Raw genomic sequence first — 24,597 nt, 5'->3', positions numbered from 1 at the left:
AAGTAACAATTGAAAAACTAGACAGCTTCTTGAGAAAGGTTAATGCAAATTTGATACCAGTGGAGGGCAGCATGTCACTGTATTATTTTGGCTCAGTTGCAAGCTGTCAGAAACTTCATGTGAATTTACAATTTTTCTGTAGCATTGCCTTCCAGTTAAGTCCTAGTTTTAGACTACAGGAAATCATAGAGCTGTGAGTACCGTACTTAAAAAAGAAATAATTTGGGGAAAAATGGACCTTGGGCAAGGACAACTTTTTGGGATTCATTCATGAAACTACTGTGTTATGGCATCCAGTGATTCAATTTATGTTTTGTATAAGGGAGGAAAGGGAAGGGATCATCTAAATTCTGAGGGTGCAGTTTCAATCACTTCGCCATCTCGAATGGTGACCCATCCCTGGAGATGCTTCTGTCACCAAAGCAAAAAATAAGATCCCAAGAGACTTAGAAAGGAATGTCTCTGCCACTCACAATTCTTTTCAGTCCTCTTTCTATCTATCTTCTCTTTTCGATCAAAGGCAAGCCAGAGACAGTGGCTTGCTTCCTTCCTTGCTTGCTTTAGCTTGCTTGCTTTAGCTTGCTTGCTTGCTTTAGCTTGCTTGCTTGCTTGCTTGCTTGCTTGCTTGCTTGCTTGCTTGCTTGCTTGCTTGCTTGCTTGCTTGCTTGTTTGCTTGCTTGCTTGCTTGCTTGTTTGCTTGCTTGCTTTTGCTTCCTTGCTTGCTTGCTTGTTTGTTTGCTTGTTTGCTTGCTTGCTTGCTTGCTTGCTTGCTTGCTTGCTTGCTTGCTTGCTTGCTTGCTTGCTTGCTTGCTTTAGCTTGCTTGCTTGCTTTAGCTTGCTTGCTTTAGCTTGCTTTAGCTTGCTTGCTTGCTTTAGCTTGCTTTAGCTTGCTTTAGCTTGCTTGCTTTAGCTTGCTTGCGCTGGAGAATCAGGACAATAATTCTGCCTCTTCTTGTTTTCCAATGGTCAAGGAATCAAAAAGAGGAATAAAAAATCTGCAGCCCCAGATACAGAAGCTACAATAGATATGGACACAGATGCAAGCAGAACCCTGGAGAAGGATAAGCATCATTAATTAATTAACAGCAAAAAGTCCAAAGCATTTCTAATAACATTAAAATTCAGAAAGAAGACATCCTAGATTCACCCCCCTCCTTTTTCCCCAGTTCCCCCAAAATGACTAGCATCATCCATTAATGCAAGAGTTTTAAAGAAAGATAAAGTTTCTTCCAGAGGTCGAGGAAATGTCTAAACCAATATAAGAACATAAGGAATCCAGAATGTGACACAACCTTAACAGGGGCATTTTTCAATCATTTCATGATAAATTTCCCTATTCCTAGCCCGGAGCACAGGAGAATCCCTGGCTTTCCAACTGACTTTCTCCTAGATTATCCTGATTTTTAAAAAGACAATATATTAAGTACAAGCCGTGTCTTAATGCAGCCTGATGGGCACCTAAAGGCAACGTCAATTTCCCCCGCAGCCAATGAAGACTTGCCATCAAGTATTTGACATTGAACGTGGCATGTCATGCACATTGATGGAGGAGTGAAAGCTACTATTTACAAGATCAGTGACAATAACTATATAGAACTATGGGGGCTTTGGGATGGCTTTAATGTGATTGCTAACCAGCAATTTAGCTCACATTGTTTCTGACAGAGTGTCAGTCTGACATTATGTGAAATGAACGATGAGAGTTTTCAAAGGATGAACATTCCTCTTGGACAATAGCTATCTTTTTCTTTAAAAAAAAAGCTGTGAGCCTTTGAGTTGACAACTCACTATCAAATAATTGTTAAAGACTGGGGGGGTTTTTAATTAAAAAATCATGTCAATTGTATTATTATATTGTATTATTATTTTTTCTATCATATTCATCTTTACTCTCTGCTAGGGCTGTCTCCAGTAACATTCTACAAAGTCTTGACTTGGCCTTGTTGTTGAATGGGGAGAATCCAATAGGGTTAGCTACACAAGAACTATAGAGTGATTGCCATGTTTCTGTGAAAATAGTCTGGTAGACTTAAATGATGGACGGTGGGGATATCATCCACTTACTCACCTCACTTGTGTGCATCGCCCCCCAGCCTCCTTTTTACTGTCAGAGACTTTCAGGAACTTCTTCTGTGAGAAGCAAAGCCTGCAACACTTTCCTTGAAGGCTTCTGTAGCCAATAACAGCGCTCTGGATTGACCTGGAGCTCTGTTATTTGCCTTGAGGAAAGTCTTGCAGGCCTTACCTGCTGCAGAATAAATGGGTGGGCAAGGCAGGTGGACGGGGTGATTTCGTCCACTTACTCACCTCACTTGTGTGCATCACTCCCCCCCCCCCCAGCCTCCTTTTTACTGTCAGAGGCCTTCAGGAACTTCTGTGACCAGCAAAGTCTGTAAGACTTTCCTTGAAGGCCTCTGTAGCCAATAACAGAGCTCTGGATTGGCCTGGAGCTCTGTGATTTGCCTTCGATAAAGCCTTGCAGGCCTTATCTGCTGCAGAATAAATGGGTGGGCGAGGCAGGTGTTGGGGTGTGTAAGGCCTGACTGCAACTGTCCAAAGGTAAGTAGTAGGGCAGCTCCACACACAACCCCAGCCTAGCTTAATTTTTACCTGTGCACCCTGGAAAGGGCGGGGTCTTAATTAGGGCTTATTTTGGGCACATTTGTAAAAATCAACTTACCCCAAAAGTAAGTCCATATTTTTGTGGAAACACAGTAGTACCACTATAGTTTAAAGAGACAGGAAAAAGTCACTAATATTTAATTAAGACAAAAATATTATATTTCTGCCATTTTTTAAAAAAAATAGAATTCCATTCAGGTGTTTTAGTATGTAAAAACAAGCTTGGAGTTGTTGGTTTGTGTTTTTTTTACAATGTTGATGTACTATTTAGTTGCAGCCAATGATGTCTCCCTGACACCTCCATGATGTCATTTATTTTCAATTATAACTACAAATTGTACATTAAATGCATCCTTTGAATGTGTATTTCAATAACATAGCAGGTGAAGAGGCCTTCAGGACATTTCTGATGCAAGTTCCCAGCTTTTGTATCTTTATATGATACTGAGTAGTCCCAATTTCTATCCCAATTCCCAAGAGAGAAGATTGTACTCAACCTAAGAGATTGTTCTACATTTGCTGATCAGAAGATTATATGAATGTTTGAATAAACCTGTAGGATATTGACTGTAGTGTCCTACTATTCCCTTATTTTCAGAAGAATCTCGAGATTTATATTACAGGAATCAGCTATTAAAATAGATAATATCTACTATATTATCTGTTAAAACAGATAGATATCATCTATTAAAACACATAGATAATAACCTAGGGAAAGATTTATCTCAAGGTAAATATAGTACTACAGTGATCCCTCGTTTTTCGCGGGGATGCGTTCCAAGACCACCCGTGAAAAACAAATTTCCGTGAAGTAGAGGAAATATTTTTTTTAATGTATTTAATGAGTATTTGGACTTTTAAAATCCACCCTTTGCATTAAACAGTCATTCTATAATGTTTCTCAGCTGGAACTACATGTGATATCCTACCAGTTTCTTTAGTAGAGTACTGTAGAAGAATTTTATGAATTTTTAATGGATTTAAAATTTTCAATGGATTTAATGGTTTTAAACCCCCTTTGAAAACCCACGAAGTAGCGAATCCGCAAAAGATGAACCGCGAAGTAGCAAGGGATTACTGTACAGTATTTGCAAAGGTTCCCAATTGGAAATGTTCTTCCATCATCACTTGATATTACTTAAGCTGTATGATCTTCTGCAGGTTAGCCAATATACATTTGCCATGTGCAGCTACCGAGAGAAAAAAGCTGAACCTCAAGAGCTGTTGCAGCTTGATGGATACACAGTAGACTATACTGACCCACAACCTGGTAAGTAAGATGGTAAGATGAGGTTTGTTTGCTTGTTTACTGAGAGTTGACTTCCTTTATTATAAGTGTAACTAAAGTTTCTGTTGTTTTTATACAGGCTGCTTAACTATGTTGTTTGTGAATTAAAAAATCAGGATGATTATGTTCATTAAAAACACAACAATCAGGTAGTCTCAACCTTAAAGGAAGGAACTTATGAACATATCCGTAGAATACGGTTTTCTTCACCAGTGTAATGGGCAATAGAGAATGTATTACCAATCTTTGAGGAGCAACAGCAGAATTCAGGAAATTACACATCAGTTTACTGATTATATTGGTGGAAAACATTGTTACAGATCAAAGTGGGATGAATAGTTTTAGTAAGATTTCAGTAAAGTTACGACCTTCGTCACAAACCTTTTACTACCCTTTAGTGATACATTAGAAAAAAGGGAGTGATGGGGAAATCCAATATATTTGTTTAGTTTCAGAAAGCAATGACAAAAAAAAAATCTTTAACCAAGGATTCATGAGATAAATTATTTTATGATTCTTATGGGATTATTTAATGATGTGAAGTTTTAAACCGTTGGGTCTCTCTAAGGATTTGTACTTAGATTAGTGCTCTTAATTTATTCCTAAATGAACTGGAATTAAAGATGAGCAATGACACAGATAAGTTAATTGATAGCACTAAAGGGCCAGGGATACCTTTAAAATTATCTTAGTTTAAACATGACAATTATAGTTTTATGTGAGGCAAAAAACCCCACCCTATCTTCACATATATTGTATGCTAAAGAATCTCAGCATGACTGAATAAATGTAGAATATTGAAATAGAGTGATTTAATAGCAATTAGAATCATATACCTCTCCATAGTGCTTTATAGCCCTTTCTAAGTGGGTTAGAGAGTCAACATATCGCCCCCAGCAATCTGGATCCTCATTTTACTGACCTTGGAAGGATGAAAGGTGGAGTCAACCTTTAGCCAGTTGGGATCAAACTCCTGGCAGTTGGCAGAATTTGCCAACTGCCGGCAATTTGCCAGCAATACTGCATTTTAACCACTGCACCAACATAGCTCCTGATACTTCATTAATACTTTAATGAATATATTAGCCCAGAGTGAAAAACTCAAGAGACAAATTTTGAGTGGGTGATCATTAGAAAAGTATAGATGTTCTTATTGCAAATTGTAAAGGTTATTTATTTTTAAAAATAGTGGGGAGACTTTATCTGTTTCTTACAAAACTACCACAAAATTTCTCTCTCTCTCTCTCCTGAAAAATTCCAGGTAAGCAAAAGAAAGTCATTCTCCTGCCATTATTTAAAAATCATGGAATTCAGTACCTTAGTAAATTCTTCCCATCATAGCGTTCATGCTTTCTGGCTTGATTCCTTTGTAAAAATCCTCACTCCAGAAGCAGATCTTACTCCTCCTTCAGTTTCCAGCTCCTAGCTCCTTCTCATCCTTCATCCTAATGAGCTCCCCAATCCTAGGGAGACTTTGCAATTTTTTTTAAAAAAAATAAGAAGGTCTCCTTAAACAACCATAACTGTGTCTTTTGTTTTGGAGATCCATGACCCTGAATGTCAAATGCTGCTTTTCTAACCAAGTGCTTTCTGATATCACTCAGGTTTGGAGGGCGGCCGCGCATTTTTCAATGCAGTGAAAGAAGGCGACACTGTGATTTTTGCCAGCGACGATGAGCAGGATCGTATCCTCTGGGTCCAAGCCATGTACCGGGCTACTGGCCAGTCCCACAAACCTGTGCCACCTACTCAAGTTCAGAAGCTTAATGCTAAAGGAGGAAATGTGCCGCAGCTAGATGCCCCCATTTCTCAATTTTGTAAGTGAAATGTATTCTTATCAAACCAAACAGTTTAGACTTAAAAGTGGCTTGTTCATAGCTACCAGGGAGGGGGGAGGTTGGGGGGAGAGAAGGAGCCAGATTGTGTATTTCATATTGCTTTTAGGTCTGAGAAATTTTCATGATGTATGCGAAGGATCAAGAAAAAAAGTTATTCCATAAAAATGCAGAGGGAAACCGAAAATGCAATACTTGATATATGGACTTTTCCAACTCCTAACTTGTTCTGCCCTGGGTTTTATTCTTTCATTATCGTACTCTTCTTTTCAGTATTTTGGAACAATCATTCATAAAAGGCCTTTTATCAAAATAGATTACTAACAATTCAGCATAACAAACAGCTAATGATTAGTCATGAAAGACTATTGCTCTAATTTGGCTTGCTCCACAGTGGGTTGAAAGGAGGGAAGTTATAAATTGACTAATCTCCTTGTTTTAGAAAGGAAATAGGCTGAGCCCTTCGCTATGTTTGATATGGCCATCATCTATCTCTTCTCCACTTGCTTGTCCATTCCAACCTTACTAAAGTTGCCCTACCATGGCCACTTTCAGGTTTTCTGCTGTGGGCAGGTTCTATTACATTGGAACCTACTCAAGAAGTATGTCTATGGAGATTCTATGTCTATGGAGAGTCTATGGAGAGGGGCGGCATACAAATCCAATAAATAAATTCTCAGTCATCTAGGTCATGATTGCCCCAAAGGTGCTTTTTCAGAACTGAAGAAGCTTCTTGAATGAGAAGTGAAACATCTTCAATGAAAAACAAAGTCCAGTTGCCTTTTGAAAAAGCATATTTGGGACATAGTCAAAAAATAGGCCTCTTCCTGCCAGCCTCCAGAACTGCAGCATCTGAAGTATTAGGACTTAATGATGGCTAGCTGTTGACCAACAACTCTGTAACCTTCAGTCTGTAACAATCTCAACAGCATAGGGATTGCTCGTAAAGGACAAATAGACTCATAGGCCCCCTTTGCATGGGTACATAACAGTAGTATGGGACGTATATATGGATACGTGGTCCTATCCCAGCAAATACCATACCACTATAGAATTTAAGGTAAAGTCTTGGGACTTTATACACAAGGCATTATAACCATAAATTAGCATAATCGTGATGCAATTTAGTTACATTTACAGTTTAGTTAATTGGTTAACTAGCTATTGGATTTATAGCTAGTAGTAGCTACAGTAGTGTAGCTTCCAAGTGATATCTTGGTAGATAAAAGTATCTTTTGCTTTGTGCCTGGGAAGTATTTTGCAGAAATTTTAGAAAATCTCCAATTCTGTATTTGGAAATTTAACAAGGGGGGAAATTGGAAGAAATTGGTTCACATAAATTATACTTTTGAATTGGATTATCCTCCTAATTGCAATTTAATGTATGAATTTATTTGTTAGGTCAGATTCTCTAGATTATATTAATGTGCCAAAAAGGTGTAAGATATTGATATTCTTACCTATATCCTTTTGGGCAAAAAGTGCTGAGACATTTGGATTTTAAAAAAATGCAGTTTAATTTCTATGAAACATTTCACCTGATCAGTGAAGTTGGATACATCAGCCCTTTATTTTATTTTATTCTATTCTATTCTATTTATTTATGTATTCATGTATTCATTGTTTTTGGTTCATTTGAAAAGGCTGATTAATCTGAAATATTAATACTATAAATCTCAAACTATCCATAGTTTTCTGGAATATTTTTTGGGTGGTCTAGTTTGGTGTATTCTGATTGCAATGGGAATACAGTGATACCTTGTCTTACAAACTTAATTGGTTCCGGGACGAGGTTCTTAAGGTGAAAAGTTTGTAAGTCGAAACAATGTTTCCCATATGAATCAATGGAAAAGCAATTAATGCGTGCAAGCCCAAAACTCACCCCTTTTGCCAGCCGAAGCGCCCGTTTTTGCGCTGCTGGGATTCCCCTGAGGCTCCCCTCCATGGGAAAACCCACCTCTGGACTTCCGTGTTTTTGTGATGCTGCAGGGGAATCCAAGCAGGGGAATCCCAGCATCGCAAAAACGAGCGCTTCACTGGCAACGGAAGTCTGGAGGTGGGATTTCCCAGCAAAGGGAGCATCAGTGAAATTGCAGCATTGCAAAAACACCGAAGTCCTCAAAACCCCACCTCCGGACCTCTGTGTTTTTGCGATGCTGCAATTTCACTGAGGCTCCCCTCGCTGGGAAACCCACCTCTGGACTTCCGTTGCCAGCGAAGCGCCCATTTTTGCACTGCTGGGATTCCCCTGCAGCATCACAAAAACACGGAAGTCCGGATGTGGGGTTTCCCATGGAGGGGAGCCTCAGAGGAATGCCAGCAGTGCAAAAACAGGTGCTTTGCTGGCAACGGAAGTCCGGAGGTGGGGCATCCCAGCAGCGGTGGTGGGTTTGTAAGGTGAAAATAGTTTGTAAGACAAGGCAAAAAAATCTTAAACCCCGGGTTTGTATCTCGAAAAGTTTGTATGACGAGGCGTTTGTAAGACGAGGTATCACTGTATTTGTTTACTAACATACTATATCAGCAGAAATTTATAATCTTTGAAAATGATGAAATTTACTTCTGTTTTTACATGTGTGCATAACTTGGACTCATACTTAACTTTACCTAACTCCATACTTAACTCCAGCAAAACTTGGTCTTCCTTTTTGGGTTAGGATTAGGGTGCCTGGCCTCTCCTCGTCTCAAAGAGATACAATTTCCCTATCTATTTACTATTACTGAACATCCAAAATATACTATTTAATTCTATGTATATATGCCATATGTGTACATACATATTACCCACAGGCACATAAAAATATACATTATCTACTATATAAACTGTATGTGTATGTACACACACACACACACAGCTCTTCTAAAATGATACACTTTCAACCTCCTTTACTGCGATAGGAAAAAGATACCCAGAGCCCAGAAGGGGAAAAAAGAAAAAAAAAATCATTTTTTTTTCCTACCGGTTCTGCATACTTGACCATACCTGTAGAATCCCATCAGTGGCTATAATGCTATGTTCACAATGTTTCACAAAATTGGGTGATGAAGAAATGGCTGTATTACAAGATGCAGCTTTGTTCTTCTTATTTTAGGCTGTGTCTTTAATCCCATTCTTTCTGAATAAAACAAGCAAAAGATTTCTTATCAATTTTCTTATGTTTCTCATATGCTTTAATAACAAACCAGATTCTTAAAATGGAAACTCACCTCTAGAGTCTACATATTCTTAATGTAAGGTTTCCCAATCTGGGCAACATTGAGACAGGTGGATTTTAACTCCCTGAATTTTAACTCCTTGAAGGGGAATTCTGGAAGTTGAAATCCATATTTGATTTGATTTGATTTGATTTATTGGATTTGTATGCCGCCCCTTTCCGGAGACTGGGGTGGCTAACAACAATAATAGTACAATATGCACAATAATCCAATAGTAAAAACAATTAAAAACCCATTAAAGTAAAAACCAAACATACATTCAGACATATCATGCATAAAATTGTAAAGGCCTAGGGGGAAAGAGTATCTCAGTTCCCCCATGCCTGATGGCAGAGGTGGGTTTTAAGTAACTTACGAAAGGCAAGGAGGGTGGGGGCAATTCTAATCTCTGGGGGGAGTTGGTTCCAGAGGGCCGGGGCCGCCACAGAGAAGGCTCTTCACCTGGGTCCCGCCAAGCAGCATTGTTTAGTTGATGGGACCCGGAGAAGACCCAATCTGTGGGACCTAACTGGTCGCTGGGATTCGTGCAGCAGAAGGCGGTCCCTGAGATAATCTGGTCCGGTGCCATGAAGGGCTTTATAGGTCATAACCAACACTTTGAATTGTGACCGGAAACTGATCGGCAACCAATGCAGACTGCGGAGTGTTGGTGTGACATGGGCATATTTAGGGAAGCCCATGATTGCTCTCGCAGCTGCATTCTGCACGATCTGAAGTTTCCGAACACTTTTCAAAGGTAGCCCCATGTAGAGAGCGTTACAGTAGTCGAGCCTCGAGGTGATGAGGGCATGAGTGACTGTGAGCAGTGACTCCCGGTCCAAATAGGGTCGCAACTGGTACACCAGGCGAACGTGGGCGAACGCCCCCCCAATATATCTTAACATTGCCAAAGTTGAGAAACCTTGCTTTAATAGAAGAGTCACAAGCGCTAGTTCTAGCAGAAGAGGCATAAATAAGTGCAGCTTGTTTATAAACTGTGATTGCCTAGTTATTCTCCGCTGTCTTGTGAAGTAATAGAAGGCAAAAGTGATGAAAGAAGAAAAGGGTAGACCCCCAACTCTCGGTCTGTGGACTGACATCAGTCCATGGCATGCCAGAAAATGGACAAGCGAAGACCCATCCACGGGATGCCCACAAAACCATGTCCTCTCATGTCCATGGAAAAACCTCTCTCCACAGAACCTGTCCCTTGTGCCTAGAAGGTTGAGGGCTAGGTGGTCCTTGTCATGAAGAATTTACAAATAGGTTATTATGAGTACAACTAATTGGTAGCTCAGAATAGCTGCCATTGGAGGTTGCTACTGGTAATACCATAGGTCAGTGATGGCAAACCTATGGCACGGGTGCCACAGGTGGCACAAGGAGTCATATCTGCTGGCACACGTGCCATTGCCCTAGTTGATTTGTGGCTCACACAGAGGCTCGGGGGGGGGGGGGGTTGGCTTCCAGGCAGCCTCCGAGGGGATGGGGAGGGTTAGGGTTAGGGTATCACTGCCATAGATAGAAAAGGCACCGAGAGATAAATATGAAGGAATCTTACCCAGAGACTCACCAAAAATCCAGGGGGTAAGTATTGCAAATGTATAATCTGTGCACAGGCCTTTAAGTCTGAACTCATGCATTTCTGCTGCTTGGCTACCCACTGGAATATCAATGAGCTCAGGCTGTGAAATGTCATGTTATATTGATGCCTGTATATTTGCATCTACTGCTTTTGTATCAGAATACCAAGCTCCTTTTATAAATGTATAATTGGACAACAAAATATATGTATCACTGCAACTGATGAGTCCTTTTTATGCACACATGATGGCTGCCATCAGATGTTCTAAGGTCACAGGAACCAGGATTCCTTTCCCATATAAATCAAGTATTGCATTTTTAAGGGTTTTTTTTCCTTCTCACCCACAGAAAGGTAAGAATGGTGGTGCAAAATACCTGAATGTGCATTGGACTGAAATGTGTGCACATCTTTTTTAGTTTATTTTTCTTGTTCACTGAAACATACAGCGCTGGATACAGGGGAGGCTTTGAACATATTGGAAGCAGTTTCCATTTGTCTAATATTTTTATTGCGGTTAATATTTCCATAGATTACATAAATTGCCTAAAGATGGCAGAACTGCTTTGTGTTAACAGCCAGAAAAAAAAGGTGGGGGGGGGGGAATAACAATAAACGATGCAAACACTCCCGTGTTAAGCTGAAGCTGTAAAACAGAAAGTTGAGACTAACACATTTTACAGTTGGGAAAATGGGGAATGTTACTGCATTCATTTGGTTCCTTTCTAATTTGCCTTAACAGATCTAAACTTTACGCAACGCTTAATGTCCCCTTCAGTATTGATTTCCAAGCCTGAATGAAACATCTTTTTAAAATTACCGTTACTTTTAGAAAGTGGGGTGTTCATTTTTAAATATAGTATGCATTTAAAGGTAAACATTTTTAAACATACAAAAAATACAACTGGCTATTCATCTGGTTTTTTTAAAAAAAACTTATTTGGGGAAGAAAGCAGCTATTTTTTGGGGGGGGGTTGTTTTGTTATTTGCTTTTATATTAAAAACATACACTAAAATTCACAATGCAGCCCTATGGTGTTGTTTTAAAGTTCTAGTGGTTATTTCCCCTAGAGTGCATGGGGTGGGGGCTTTAATAAATTAGAAGTTTCCCTTTATATATGTTTTCATTAAAAGGAACACAAAGTTTTCCAAAGGATTTTCTATTTACTTCTGAAGTAATATATCGCCCTTTTTGGCATTACGTTAGTTTCATTAAATAATTACTTATTTGGAGATATGAATTTTTGTCTGTCCCATCTTATTACCGGCATCAGTCAAAATGCATACAGACATATATACATTATACACAGCTGAGCTTTCATTTTTATTACTTTTGAAAAGTTATTTTAAACATGAAAGATTGATCAGCGATGGTTTCTCATATCATTTGTGCTTCTCTTTTTTTCCCTGTTCCATTTGTTTTATTGTATACATTCTGTTTAATTATATTGGTCACATCTCGTGCAAAAATGGGCTGTTCTTTTTGATAAGTTGTGTGATCCTTTCTTTTACCCTTTTATGTACTTATCTATATATTTATATGGCTAGGTTTCTCAAGCTTCATAACAATTTCAGCTCTTAAATGTTGTTGTTTGTTGATATTCTTTTTTTTCCCTTTGTGTTTAATTTATAAATATATATATATATTTTTCTTTCTTTCCTTTTGTTTTGTATTTCATTTTTTGCTTGAACCCAAGTACTCTAGCTGCTAGGTTAGAACTCCTGTCTGCTTTCCTGAGCCTTGTTGCTAGTCTTTATGTTATTCTGGTTTGTTCCTTCTTACCCTGCTAACTTCTAGCTGGACTGAAGGGTAAGTGCTTCCCTGTAGCTAGCACAGCTCAGATAATCAGTCGATTATCTGACATATGCAATGTGCATTTTTTTCCTCCTCTTAAATCTTTCTCATGTTTAGATTTCGTAGTATAAACCTTCATATTATTTTCCTGAATTTAGGTTTGAAATATAAGTTTCCATACTGAAATTAGGGTGCATGTGTTGTTTGCATAATTGCCTTCTCTCCCTGGCTTTCATATTGGCATCAACTGATCCTCTTAGTAAAAGCCAACCATTAACATTTCTTCTTCTTTCTTCTTTCTTTTTTTGGATTATTATTATTATTATTTTTTTCATCCAAAGGTTATAAACATGAATTAGCATCACAATGAGACTGTAATTCCTACCTTGCTGTTGTTTTCATGGAACTGACATCTAGTTTGGCTGCTTTAATGCCTGACAACAGATCATTCTGCACTTTGGCAATTTACCGTTCTTCCTTTTTTTTTTTTTGCTTTATCCCTGTTCCAATTATTAGCATGATGTAATGCAACAGCAGAATGATATTAAGACTGGACACTTCCAAGAGTAGAAAGGTAGGCTAGCATAAACCTGATAAGGGAAGGTGCAGTGTTTTAAAGGGAGAAAAATCAGAAAAGAGCAGAGTAACAAAAATTCCCCTTTGGGTGTGAGGAGGATTCCTTATGCATTAACAAGACTCAATTATTTACACATTTTTAATAAAAAAAATGGGTACTAGGGAGATGTTTTTTTGGATGGACATCCCGTTGTGGTTGGTGAGTGTGTGTGTGTGTGTACGAACACACACATGTGTACACCTGCCTAATGGCAAAATAGCTTAGGCACAATAGGGTTTCTTCCTTTACCCCATTTTCACCTTCCCCTCCCTCCCATTCCGAGAAAATTCATTCAGAAAGGAATGTATATAGCATGCAATTTCAAATATATCACTCATAGCCGAGCAACACTTAAAATGGAAAAAAAAAAAGTAGGGAATCTGTCATTTTATTCTTTGTTGGTTTTTTTTTCCACTAGTAATATTGGAGGGTTGGTTTGATTGTTTCTTTTTATTTATTTTTTTAAGACAAGCTGAAAATGCTTTCTAATTAAGCAAAGTTGGGACTTTTTTTTTACCTCTAGGTTAACGTTTAAAGAAACAATATGTTGTACTAATTCTTTATTCATATTCAAAAAGCTGTTCCTCAAACAAATGGTGAGTGCACCTTTACTTAAGAGGGAATTGAAACTACAGTATTATTGGTCACGAGAGCTGGCAAATATGCATCTGGAGTATTCTGAATGCGAACATGAAATGGAGTAGGGGGATTCATTCCTCCTGACCCTGAAAAAATACTCTGGTTATTTTTTCTTTCATACTTTTCTTTTACTTTTTTCCTTTGTTTTTATTTTTTCTTCTTTCTTTCTTTCTTTCTTCCTTCCCTCCCTCCCTCTTCCTTCCTTCCTTCCTTCCTTTCTTTCTTTCTTCCTCATACTTTGGATACCAGGCAGAATTTCATCATCACTTCTAGCAAATGTGTAATTTCTTTAAATTGTTTTTTTTAAGTTGGTGGGGAGGAATAGTGCAGATTTTTTATAGAAAGTATTATTTATTTTTAAAAATTGTTTCTTTTTCCTTTCCTTCCTTCCTTCCTTTCTTTCTTTTCTCTTTCTTTTTTATTTTTCTTTCTTTTTTTCTTTTTTAAATGACTGAATGAATTCAGGTTTGACAGCAATATATGTATGTTGCATTAGAATGCCTTCCTATCCTCTTAACTCTTTTATTTTCAACAATGTGTGTGCTTTTAGTTGCTTCAGGTCTATATTTTTCTTTCATGAGAACATTGCTATGTTTTCTTGTATTGTCAACTTGCAGATGCTACAGCAATACAGTATAATACAGTATTAAACATAAATTAATTTCCACATACATTTCATGGATTTAAAATATATTATAAATCATCCTTTCTTTAATAGTAATTCGGGTGACAAATGCTATACTTTTTCTTTCTGAAATTCCATTTTAATGGATTATTTTGTTCATTTTGAAACTATTAAAACTATTAGCTACTAAGTTCTAAATATAATTTGATTATCATTTAGTAATTGATAACCCTATACTGTACATTATTAAAAATAAAGTTTTCAAAACAAACATAGGATAAATCAGCATGCTTGTTTGTACCATAGGGCAGTAGGTTTTTTATTTTTTCAATCTTAGTAACTTTAAAGTTGCCTGGATTTCAGCCCCCAGAATTCCTCACCCAGCATGTTGGCTGTGGTATTCTGGGAATTGAAGTCCAGGGCTCTCAAAGTTGTTGAGAAACACTGCCATATAGGGAGTAGAACAACATGGGCAGATTTATTAAAACCCCGAAACTGAATACTAATCCATTCTATAATGCATATTTTACTCAAGATAAGATTATAGTAAGCTCTAAAACAGCAAATGACATAGGAATTTGATTACATTTATTTCAATATACCAACCACAAATAATGTCTGGTATTTTAGGTGCAATGTTTACTTACAGATTAAATTCCTTCTTCTCAAAATCTGAGCATGTTGTTTCTGAAAATGTGAGGTATTCACCCAAAAATTTAAGGAACATATCCTACCATAAAGATTTAGAGATTTGTGATGATATCTAGTGGCTTCAAATAAAGTATCAGTTATATCATAAACGTATTAATATTTTAGGGATAACAAGACTTGATTTTTTCAACAGTAGACAAACAGTAGTCAAATTGCGACAAGCAAAAGTGTTCTCAGACATTTTGCTCTGATGTATTAGCATCAGTCATTATTTTTTCTATTTGTTTAAAATGTTCCAAAGAAAGATAGCAAGAGTTTGCTATAGCCTGCAATTTTTTTCACCCCTTCATCCACAATGTGCAGAGCAAACAAAGAGTTAAGAACATTTGGGGTTGGGGGGGGAGGAGTTGCCAATAAAGTATCTTCTGGAGATCTCTTTAAATGAGTAACTGCCATCAATCATTGTCATCCCTTTATTTCATGTCTCCTGATGAGGTTGACTAGTGTCATTGTTTGTTACTGTCCAAACCATAAGTTCATTCTTTTAACGTCAAGCAGATATGACAAGCACACATTTTCCAGATGAATAAAATACAAAGTCACCTTTTACTTTACAATTGGACGATTGTTGATCGTGTTTTTGGATCGTTCTATTATAAACAAATCTGTTCCAAAAATTTATTTGGATGCTCATTTGCCATTTCAGCTCAGACAAAGCTACAAATTAAAAAGCTTTCAGGGAAATAAGTACTTTGCAGCCTAGGTTTTGCGTATGATTCTGCACCTATTCTTAGGGTTCTATCTGAACAAAAAAAACCAGAAATCAATAAAATCAATTTTATATCTACTTCTATGAACAGATGTCTAGAGCGCTTTTATAATTCATGGTTGAGGAATTCATACTTTTTAAAAGAATCGTCTTGAAAACAGCTTAGGTTTTCAGTTGCACAAGCATCATTAATGCATCATTACTGATACTCAGTGTATATTCTGTGTTTTATATCAGATCATTCATCCATCTATCTTCCATTGGCTGGCAATGTACAGCCGCAGGGCCTTTCCAACTGGATGCTGTTGAAACAAACTCTAAATAGAAATCAATCAATCTTCTATCTATCTATCTATCTATCTATCTATCTATCTATCTATCTATCACTCTTTCTTTCTCTTCTAACAACAGAAATTACATACTATTAACTCAGCATCACTATAGAGAGGCAGAGTGAACAGCTAAATCTGAATGATTAGAAGTTGTAATGGAATAACATCATTTTTCTATTATTTGGACAGTTACAGTCAGATTATAAAACAAAAGTATTCTAATATTTTTTCTTTAAATATTTTCCACAAATACGGAAAGAAAATAAAGCTTTAAGTCATATAGATTTTAAATAAAAAAATCACATTGGGAAAGATTATATATGATCTTAGAAGTATACATTGCCAAAAAAAATAATTTCAGGATTTCATTAGAACAATCGAAATGCACAATGTGATAAGTAATTATCTAAGTTGTCTATAATCTCTTTGTATATTTTTATATTGACAAAAACAATCTAATTCTTTTTGATAACTGGTTAGAATATTTTTTTCAAATTTTGCTAAATATATTTGAATAATAGTTGTCAGGAAGCATGTTAAAATTATTGCAGCAGAATGAACAGGGAAAAGACAAAGTGATCTGGATCAGATGTACTCTTCTATGATAGAAAAGTTTTTCAAGAAAAGGCTATTATTCCCTTCCATGCAAATCACCACTTACTACAAATGTAAGCCAAAGAAACAATATAAACAGCATGTTCATACACTCAACTGCTTTGAGTTACTTGTAAAAGTTATAAGAGCAGAATATTAAGAAATTAAGAAATAATAAAATATTTGAAGGTGGGGGGGGGCAGCAGGAGTGAGCATTTTTCATTTAGTTTGCTAATTAATATTTTACCGTCCCAACAAAACTTCTAAATGTTCCAAAACACTGCACTTTCTTTTCTACAGCACTGGATAATCATTATTCTGCACTACTCTGGCATACCATAAGCATATCTTCTTATTTCTAATGGTCCAAAAGTTGGTCTTTTGTGTGAAAAATACAAACCCCAGAACTCTCTTCCAAGTGTATTGTGACAATTTCAAATCTACAAAGATGGATAAGCTTAAGCATAGTCAATACACTTTGACTGTGACTTTGACAAAGCCAATGCAATATTCATATAGGAATAACATCAAAGCTTTCTGTCCAAAAAAGTACAGTGATAGAAACTTAGCTAAGATACTGTGCAGACTCCACAGAGCCCAAGGTGTTTTGTAAGAGATCCAAGACTGAGGAAAGACTCTATTTATGGGAGAAGAAGGAAAGGAGAGGGGGGGGGGAGAGAAAGGGAGGGTGGTGGTATAGATTAGATAGAGACATATTGATATAGATGACAGGGAAAGGGAGAGAGATATAATAATGATAGAGATACTGTAGATAGATAATGTAGAGATACAATAGATACAGGTGTAGTTATATATGTAGAAGTGGATATGCATGTAGGTGTATGTAGATGTACACACACATATACACAACGTACATGTCCCACCATCCCAGGACCTAGATGTTTCTGATCATCATAGTTGCTATACTTGCACAGTGAGCTCATTCACATGAATGTGCTACAACTTGAGAAGCTCATTTATTTCAAGGATGAACATTTTCAAAGTCCTTAAATTCACAGCAACATACTCATCCAGATTATGGTTTGTTTAGTTTTGATTTAGACTGCATCAACTTACTACTGTGTTGCCAGATACTATGGTGCTTCTCTAGCTTTTGCCTGAAATCGGGATCTTAAGACAGTTAAGGTCAATTCTAAAGCCAAGGTATGATGGCACTGAACCAAGTCTTCAAGACACACACGTGAGAAAGTATAGAAATATCAGAGAGGCAGAGTCTCAAATTTGCTTAGTAGCCAGGATGTATGGCTCTTCTAAAGGAAGGCAGAACCATTAAGTCTAGAATAGCCTTTATATGTCATTTGGGTTTTTTTTTAATTTCAATAGAGTAGACTGGGATAAGGATTAATTGACATGCATAAGCATTACAAGGCCCAGTTTTTTAAGCTTTAGAAAATTGAGCTATTCCTTGCATTGATTCAATTCTTAAGTCCTGTTTTTACTGCCAAAAGGAAAAGGATCATGTGACTCTATATATACTTTGAGCCAAATGTACCCCTCCATTCCATATGTGGTGATAAAGGGTCTTATATATGCTCCCCCCCCTTTATTATTTAAAAAGCACGTCCAACACTTCATTTATTTTTAATGAGTTCTAAAAGAGGCAGAATAATTAAAAAGAAAGCATAGTTCAAGAAGTGTGATACCTCTAAGGTCATAATTCTTTCCACTTGGAGAAGGAGGGAGCCCTTTAAATTCATAACCCATTAACTCCAACTTCCTTATTAAGGAATCAGACTTGTCAAGACACCATGTTTCATAATTGAAAAAGTCATGAAATATATCTGAACATAACTGGCAAAAGAAGGCCTCCAGCCAATTTGTCAGCTTGCAGTCTTCTCAGGGAAATTTGAACACTACAGACTTCAAAATATATTTAAAAATAATAATAAAAAGCTTGATGCAGCTTATTAAAGCTATGAAGCTTTTTTTTATGTATTTAGGGCTTGAATTTGGAAGAAGACAGATTGTAGGGGAGCAGCGCAGAGCCTTATTAACGCATTGTATTAATTCAATTGATGTTGTCCCAGAGCGACATGGGGGATAGGGTATCATTTGTCAAAACAGATAGAAACCATCTGATTGGTTGTTGAAGAGAGCACTGTAGTTGGAACCCCAAGGTTAGAATGGATCATGCTGAAGTGATTGCATTTGAAAGGAGAGTACATTTGCGGCTTGATCTGCAATTCTATTAACCCAAGATAATTTAGGCTGAAATCCTACACACACACACACACACACACACAAAGACACACACAGAGACACACACTCTCTCACACACAGTGTGGGGGCTAAATTCTAAGCAGACATTTTAAGAAAGTTTTGCTTCTCATCATTGGTGTTTAGATTAAATACAGGGGAATCCAGAGGTCAGTTGAGAATTGACAAATTGATGACAATTGAATGATGACATCATGACAGATGTGATGTCACTGGGGTTTCTGTGCATGGAGGTTTTATGTCAGGGGTGTCAAACTCACATCATCATGGCGGCATCATGTGACGTATCAGAACATTTCCCCCCTTCACTAAGGGGAAAGTAGGCGTGGCCAGTGTGTGACTCATACACCCCATGGGCCGAGAGTTTGACACCCCTGTTCTATTTCTACATGGGGGACCATTCTTCTCCTATATTAAAATCTATTGACAGCATCCATGTTAGTATGTCTCGGTATGAAACCTTCAACACACATTAAGCAGAGATGTTGTGGTGTAGGAAATGTGGATTAGCCAGACAATGACTCAGACTTAATATTAATGTATATACAACAATATTATGTACTGATCCGGGGTGGCGCAGCAGATAGAGTGTTGTACTGCAGGCCACTGAAGCTGACTTGTAGATCTGAAGGTCAGCGGTTCAAATGTCATCACTGGCTCAAGGTTGACTCAGCCTTCCATCCTTCCGAGGTGGGTAAAATGAGGACCCGGATTGTCGGGGCAATAGGCTGCCTCTGTTTAAAAAGTGCTATTGCTAACATGTTGTAAGCCGCTCTGAGTCTAAGGAGAAGGGCGGCATAAAAATAGAATAGAATAGAAATAGAATAGATTATTATTCTATTACAGTATGTGACACAGGCATTCTCAAAGCAACTTATCAATGGACAATATTTCCAGTTAAGAAACTCTATCAGCTCTCCATTTTGCTCTTTGAAATCTGGAATTTCATTTTTGATGTTATTGTGGTTTTGATATGAAAGCCACAATATAATACTCTAATAGTTTACAAACCACACACACAGCAAGAATACAGCTCACGGCAAAATATATCTCTAACAAAGTAACTCCCCCCAAAGGGAACAGTGTTGGCGCCCTCTTATGTCCAAACCAGTAATATTTCCTTAAAGTTACAGTCTTTACATTTTTACAAACTAACGTAGTTAGTTACTGTATGGTAACACCCAAGTAGGTTATGTTCTATATACTAACAATCCAGCTAAATATTCAGTCTACATTACAAATATGAAACCAGGAATTAATCTTACTTTTTTGAAAAAATATCTGTAGGATCAAAATTGTAATGAACAAAGTAAGTGAAACAATGCTATAATAAAAGGCATACAATATTACAAGTTCTGTTCCTCTCAGCTGTAACTTCTTTTAATCATGCACAGGGTCATTTATAAGTTTTAATTCAAAAGATTCATTATCAAAGAAATATTATTGTTGACTCTAGCAGTTCAGGTTTTATTCTTTGCATTTGTCATCTTATGGAAAGCCAGGTAGGTTTATTTGTTTTCTTTCTCTTTTAAAAGCTCTTTGAAATCTTTAATACAGTATGTGACACAGGCATTCTCAAAGCAACTTATCAATGGACAATATTTCCAGTTAAGAAACTCTATCAGCTCTCCATTTTGCTCTTTGAAATCTGGAATTTCATTTTTGATGTTATTGTGGTTTTGATATGAAAGCCATTCCCAAGGAATTGCTAGATCTTCATGTTAGGTATCATGGTGATTTTCAGCTCGACTACTGCTCTTAAGACTCTAGAAGACTGATTTTAAAAAGTGGGGATTTAATTCCTGCTTTATTTATTAAACATTTCTTTAAAATAAAATAAACAATCTCTAAGTAGCAGAATCAATGGGAAAAGGGAATTTTGGATTTCTTCTCTTGTCCAAATAAAACATTTGGATCAGGGCTGGAACATCTCTTTGAAACCACGTTCTTGACTGCACTTCTCTCCTGAACTATTTACTCTTTTAAATTAATTCTTGTAGAGTAATAATTTAGGTCTGTGTTTCTCAATTTGATAATGGGTGGGACTTCATAGAAACATAGAAGTCTGACGGCAGAAAAAGACCTCCTGGTCCATCTAGTCTGCCCTTATACTATTTTCTGTATTTTATCTTAGGATGGATATATGTTTATCCCAGGCGTGTTTAAATTCAGTTACTGTGGATTTATCTACCACGTCTGCTGGAAGTTTGTTCCAAGGATCTACTACTCTTTCAGTAAAATAATATTTTCTCATGTTGCTTTTGATCTTTCCCCCAACTCCCAGAAATCCCTATAAACCAGAGTTTAAATTCCATTACTAAGTTCCATCAAGTGATATATTGGTTCTTTTTTTCTCTTCCAAGAAAGAAACAGAAGTCAATATCCAACTTCTACAATCATTCCATACGCTGCCATTACATTTCCATACTTTTAAATGAACATCCTTCCTTGCTGTTTTAACTCTTGATTCCTAAAAGAAATAAAGAAAAGTGTGGCTTTAACTGCATCTTGGGTTAGGATTTGGGTTATTAACAGTTAGTAAACAGTTAACAGATGCTATTTGATTTTCTAAAATTGAAATGGGTCCATGTTTAATCAAATATATTAAATTTAAGAAAATATAATTATCTTTCTTTCCTTAGAAGGTCAGGTTCTACTAAAGCCATACACAACCAGGAACCATATAAATAGCATGCACAGAAGAGCCCAAAGCTCTTGTACTCAACTAGAGAGAGGTTCCTGAGGATGGATTCCAGCACAAGTCCAAAGACTAAACCTCTGGTCCTAATGATCAACCCAGAATGGCTCTGCAACAGGTTCTACTCATGATTTAGGATTGAAAAAGTAGGAATTTGTGGAATATAGGAATCCCAACATCAATTTTATGGCCAATAAGTTTGAATTAGAGTTTTTCTTAAAGCAAAAAAATTAATAACTTTGTTATTTTGTCAAAATGTGAAATAAACGCAATCTAGTAATTGGAAAATAAGATTATAATTCTAGTACCATTGGCAATATAAGCCGTTCCAAAAATGTTGCAAGTTGACAATGGAAGTTGAAGGATATATCTAATTAAGGCTTGTCAGCCTGAAATTCAAATAAATGCTACAGAGCAACTTAGTTCTCATGCTTTGTGTTATATCTTTGGTACGTCAAACACAATGTTTTTTCTAAATTGTGTCTTTCTCTATATGTATAAATGAACAGATGCTGATAGAGCTCAAAAGCATGGCATGGATGAATTTATCTCTTCCAATCCCTGTAATTTTGACCACGCTGCACTTTTTGAGATGCTTCAGCGCCTCACTTTGGACCACAGACTTAATGATTCCTATTCTTGTCTGGCAAGTATATTCTTTGGTCTATGCGATGTAAATTCTGAGCACTAATGTCTGATCGTCTGATAGTGTGTGCAGCTGTCAGGGGAAAAGTCTGCTTCCTTTAGGTCTGAATTTGGTCCTGAGAGATCTCATATTTCAAAAATTACCCTCTCTTCAAGTAGCAACTATTTCTGTGCAGTACAGAAAATATGGCAGAATCAACAGATTTTGGCAAATATAAATATGTTTATTAGAAAGACTGCTCTAACTGAAGAGATCCTTCAGATCCAATCTTCCCGTACAGTGAACTTGAAGATCACAAAGGATAAGTATTGGTTTGCAATACGATGTGATACATTCAATCTTTATTTCATTTTTAGACCTTGAATCAGCCCATTAACCTTACAACAAAAACCCAACTAAACTTGGAATTTCTTTTTGGCATTGGTAGATATGTTAGATTAGGTAGAGGACTATATAGATGATGACAGACAGACAGATAGACAGACAGACAGGCAAACAGACAGATAATAGAAGGATAATAGTTCGTTATGTTGGCCATTCAACATTATGCATTGTTTATCTATCAACATTATTTGGAATCCCAAAATATATTGGCATTTTATTAAATATCTCATTTGGTCTATTAAAATGTTAGTTGTTTATAAACAAATTATTATAATTTTAATTGTTTTAGTCATTAAAAATAGTGGTGTTTTCTTCCAAAAAACTGGGAAAGAAATTGTAATTTTAAACTCTGTACTTTGATTTTAAAATGGGGAAAGTTAAATTTTCAAAAACAATAATTTTTAATTTTTGCCATTTTGAAAGCTACAAAACATTTTTGTTTCAATAGTTGAAGATGTGAACTAAAGCAAATGACTTAATTCAGATGGGTACTTACCAAGATTTAGCTCTGTAATCTGTTGATTTACTTGGCTTTGGTTTGGAGTATACACTCTGGTTCCTCATATATTAGTGTTAAAAAAAAATCTGTATACGATTGCCTGTTCTCAAGTCTGAATAATGGATATTGGTAGGACTGGAGGTGTTATCAGTGAGATTTTGGAAAAGAGGACAACAACCTGTAAAAAAGGAGATTTTAATTCGTGAACATTCATGGAGTAAGAGGTTACCTTCATTTTGCTATAAATTGTTACTGTGACTTTTATTCTGTTATACTTCCTCAGTTCAACAAGTATTAAAATAATTAAAAAGTTGCCTATTCAACTGTTGATATTTATCTAGAAGCTTTCAGCAAGAACAGAAAACAAAAATACAGTAGAAATATAAATAACAAAAGAAGATAACAGAAAATACATTCTTAACCACCACACCAAAGTATTCAATGCCTTAATCACTAGAACAAACTTTTCATAAGCCCGTCACTTATGGCCATAAGTTGCAACAGTCATGAAGCAGATCCTCCTGTTATGACTTGGAAGTTATAACTTTTTTACAGAGGTTATTAAGTGAAATCAGTGGTTAGTCTAGGCCTATATCGATTATCTGGACTTCAACTGGAGAATCTGGCTGAGGAGGGGGAGGAGGAATTCTGGGAATTGAAGTCCACTTATCTGAAAGTGGCCAAGGTTGGGAAATACCGCTTTGTAGATTTTCCACACTGACTTCAGAATAGTAGTTTGCAGATTGATGGTGGAAAGGCAAAATAAAAGTGAAATTTTTGTTGGAGTTTAGAAAGTGCAATAAGAAATTGTTCTGTTCTTGTAAATCTCTAGACTTATCCTCCTTTCATTCATTCATTCTTAACAATTAGTTGAGCAGTGACTTACACAGAAATATGTATCTTGTTGTTAGTAGAGCTTTAACTGTTCAACATTTACAGCAGAAATGGAAACATTCAGCTAAGATGTCTAGTAATTATCAATTAGGACACAAACTTCCTGCTTTGGGGTGTCTCTATGCCAGGGGTATCAAACTCATAGCCCGCAGGCAGGATGCATCACGCTCTGGCCACGCCCACTCCCAATTAGCAAAGGGGGGAAGTCATAATATTCACCTGACAACAATGTGATGACGTGAGTTTGACACCACTGCTCTAGACACATGCACTCATTTTTCATCACCATCAATAAATGTGCCTGCCCATTATTATGGATAGTTTTGCCAGTTAGAAATAACAGATCTGGCCATATACTACAGCATTTTACTGTTTTGGTCATGTGATGCAAGCCACTGATGGTCTAGAAAAAAACAGTTTTACCTCACAAGTTTGACAGAGATGGTAGATGGCAAATAAAATAAAAGACAGTTTCAAAGAGATTACCTTATTCTACAGACGTTTTCTGGAACTAGATTGAGATGATGAAAAGCAGCCATCAGATGTCAAGCCCAATTCAGTGGAGCTAATAATTAACATTTAATGTAAGAAAATTTCCTTTGATCAATACTGGACTGGCACCTATCAGGACCAAACCAACTCCTATAGCAGTGAGGGTGCCACAGGTGGCACGCAGAGCCATATCTGCTGGCACG

General features: G+C 36.8%; 1 protein-coding gene across 3 annotated transcripts in view; it reads left to right on the top strand.

Annotated features, from left to right (window-relative positions):
• Positions 1 to 24,597, top strand: part of CADPS (calcium dependent secretion activator) — a 526,173-nt gene that overhangs the window by 301,252 nt on the left and 200,324 nt on the right. For all 3 annotated transcript variants that reach the window (XM_070738156.1, XM_070738154.1, XM_070738155.1), the window contains exons 10-12: positions 3,784 to 3,892; positions 5,515 to 5,727; positions 21,989 to 22,125. In XM_070738156.1, coding sequence (XP_070594257.1) covers positions 3,784 to 3,892; positions 5,515 to 5,727; positions 21,989 to 22,125 — 459 coding nt within the window. The remainder of the gene's footprint in view (positions 1 to 3,783; positions 3,893 to 5,514; positions 5,728 to 21,988; positions 22,126 to 24,597) is intronic.

This window comes from Erythrolamprus reginae, chromosome 2 (assembly GCF_031021105.1).
Source record: "Erythrolamprus reginae isolate rEryReg1 chromosome 2, rEryReg1.hap1, whole genome shotgun sequence".
NCBI lineage: Eukaryota > Metazoa > Chordata > Lepidosauria > Squamata > Dipsadidae > Erythrolamprus > Erythrolamprus reginae.
Note: the sequence above shows the minus strand (reverse complement) of the source record. Positions and strands in the feature narration are given on the sequence as shown.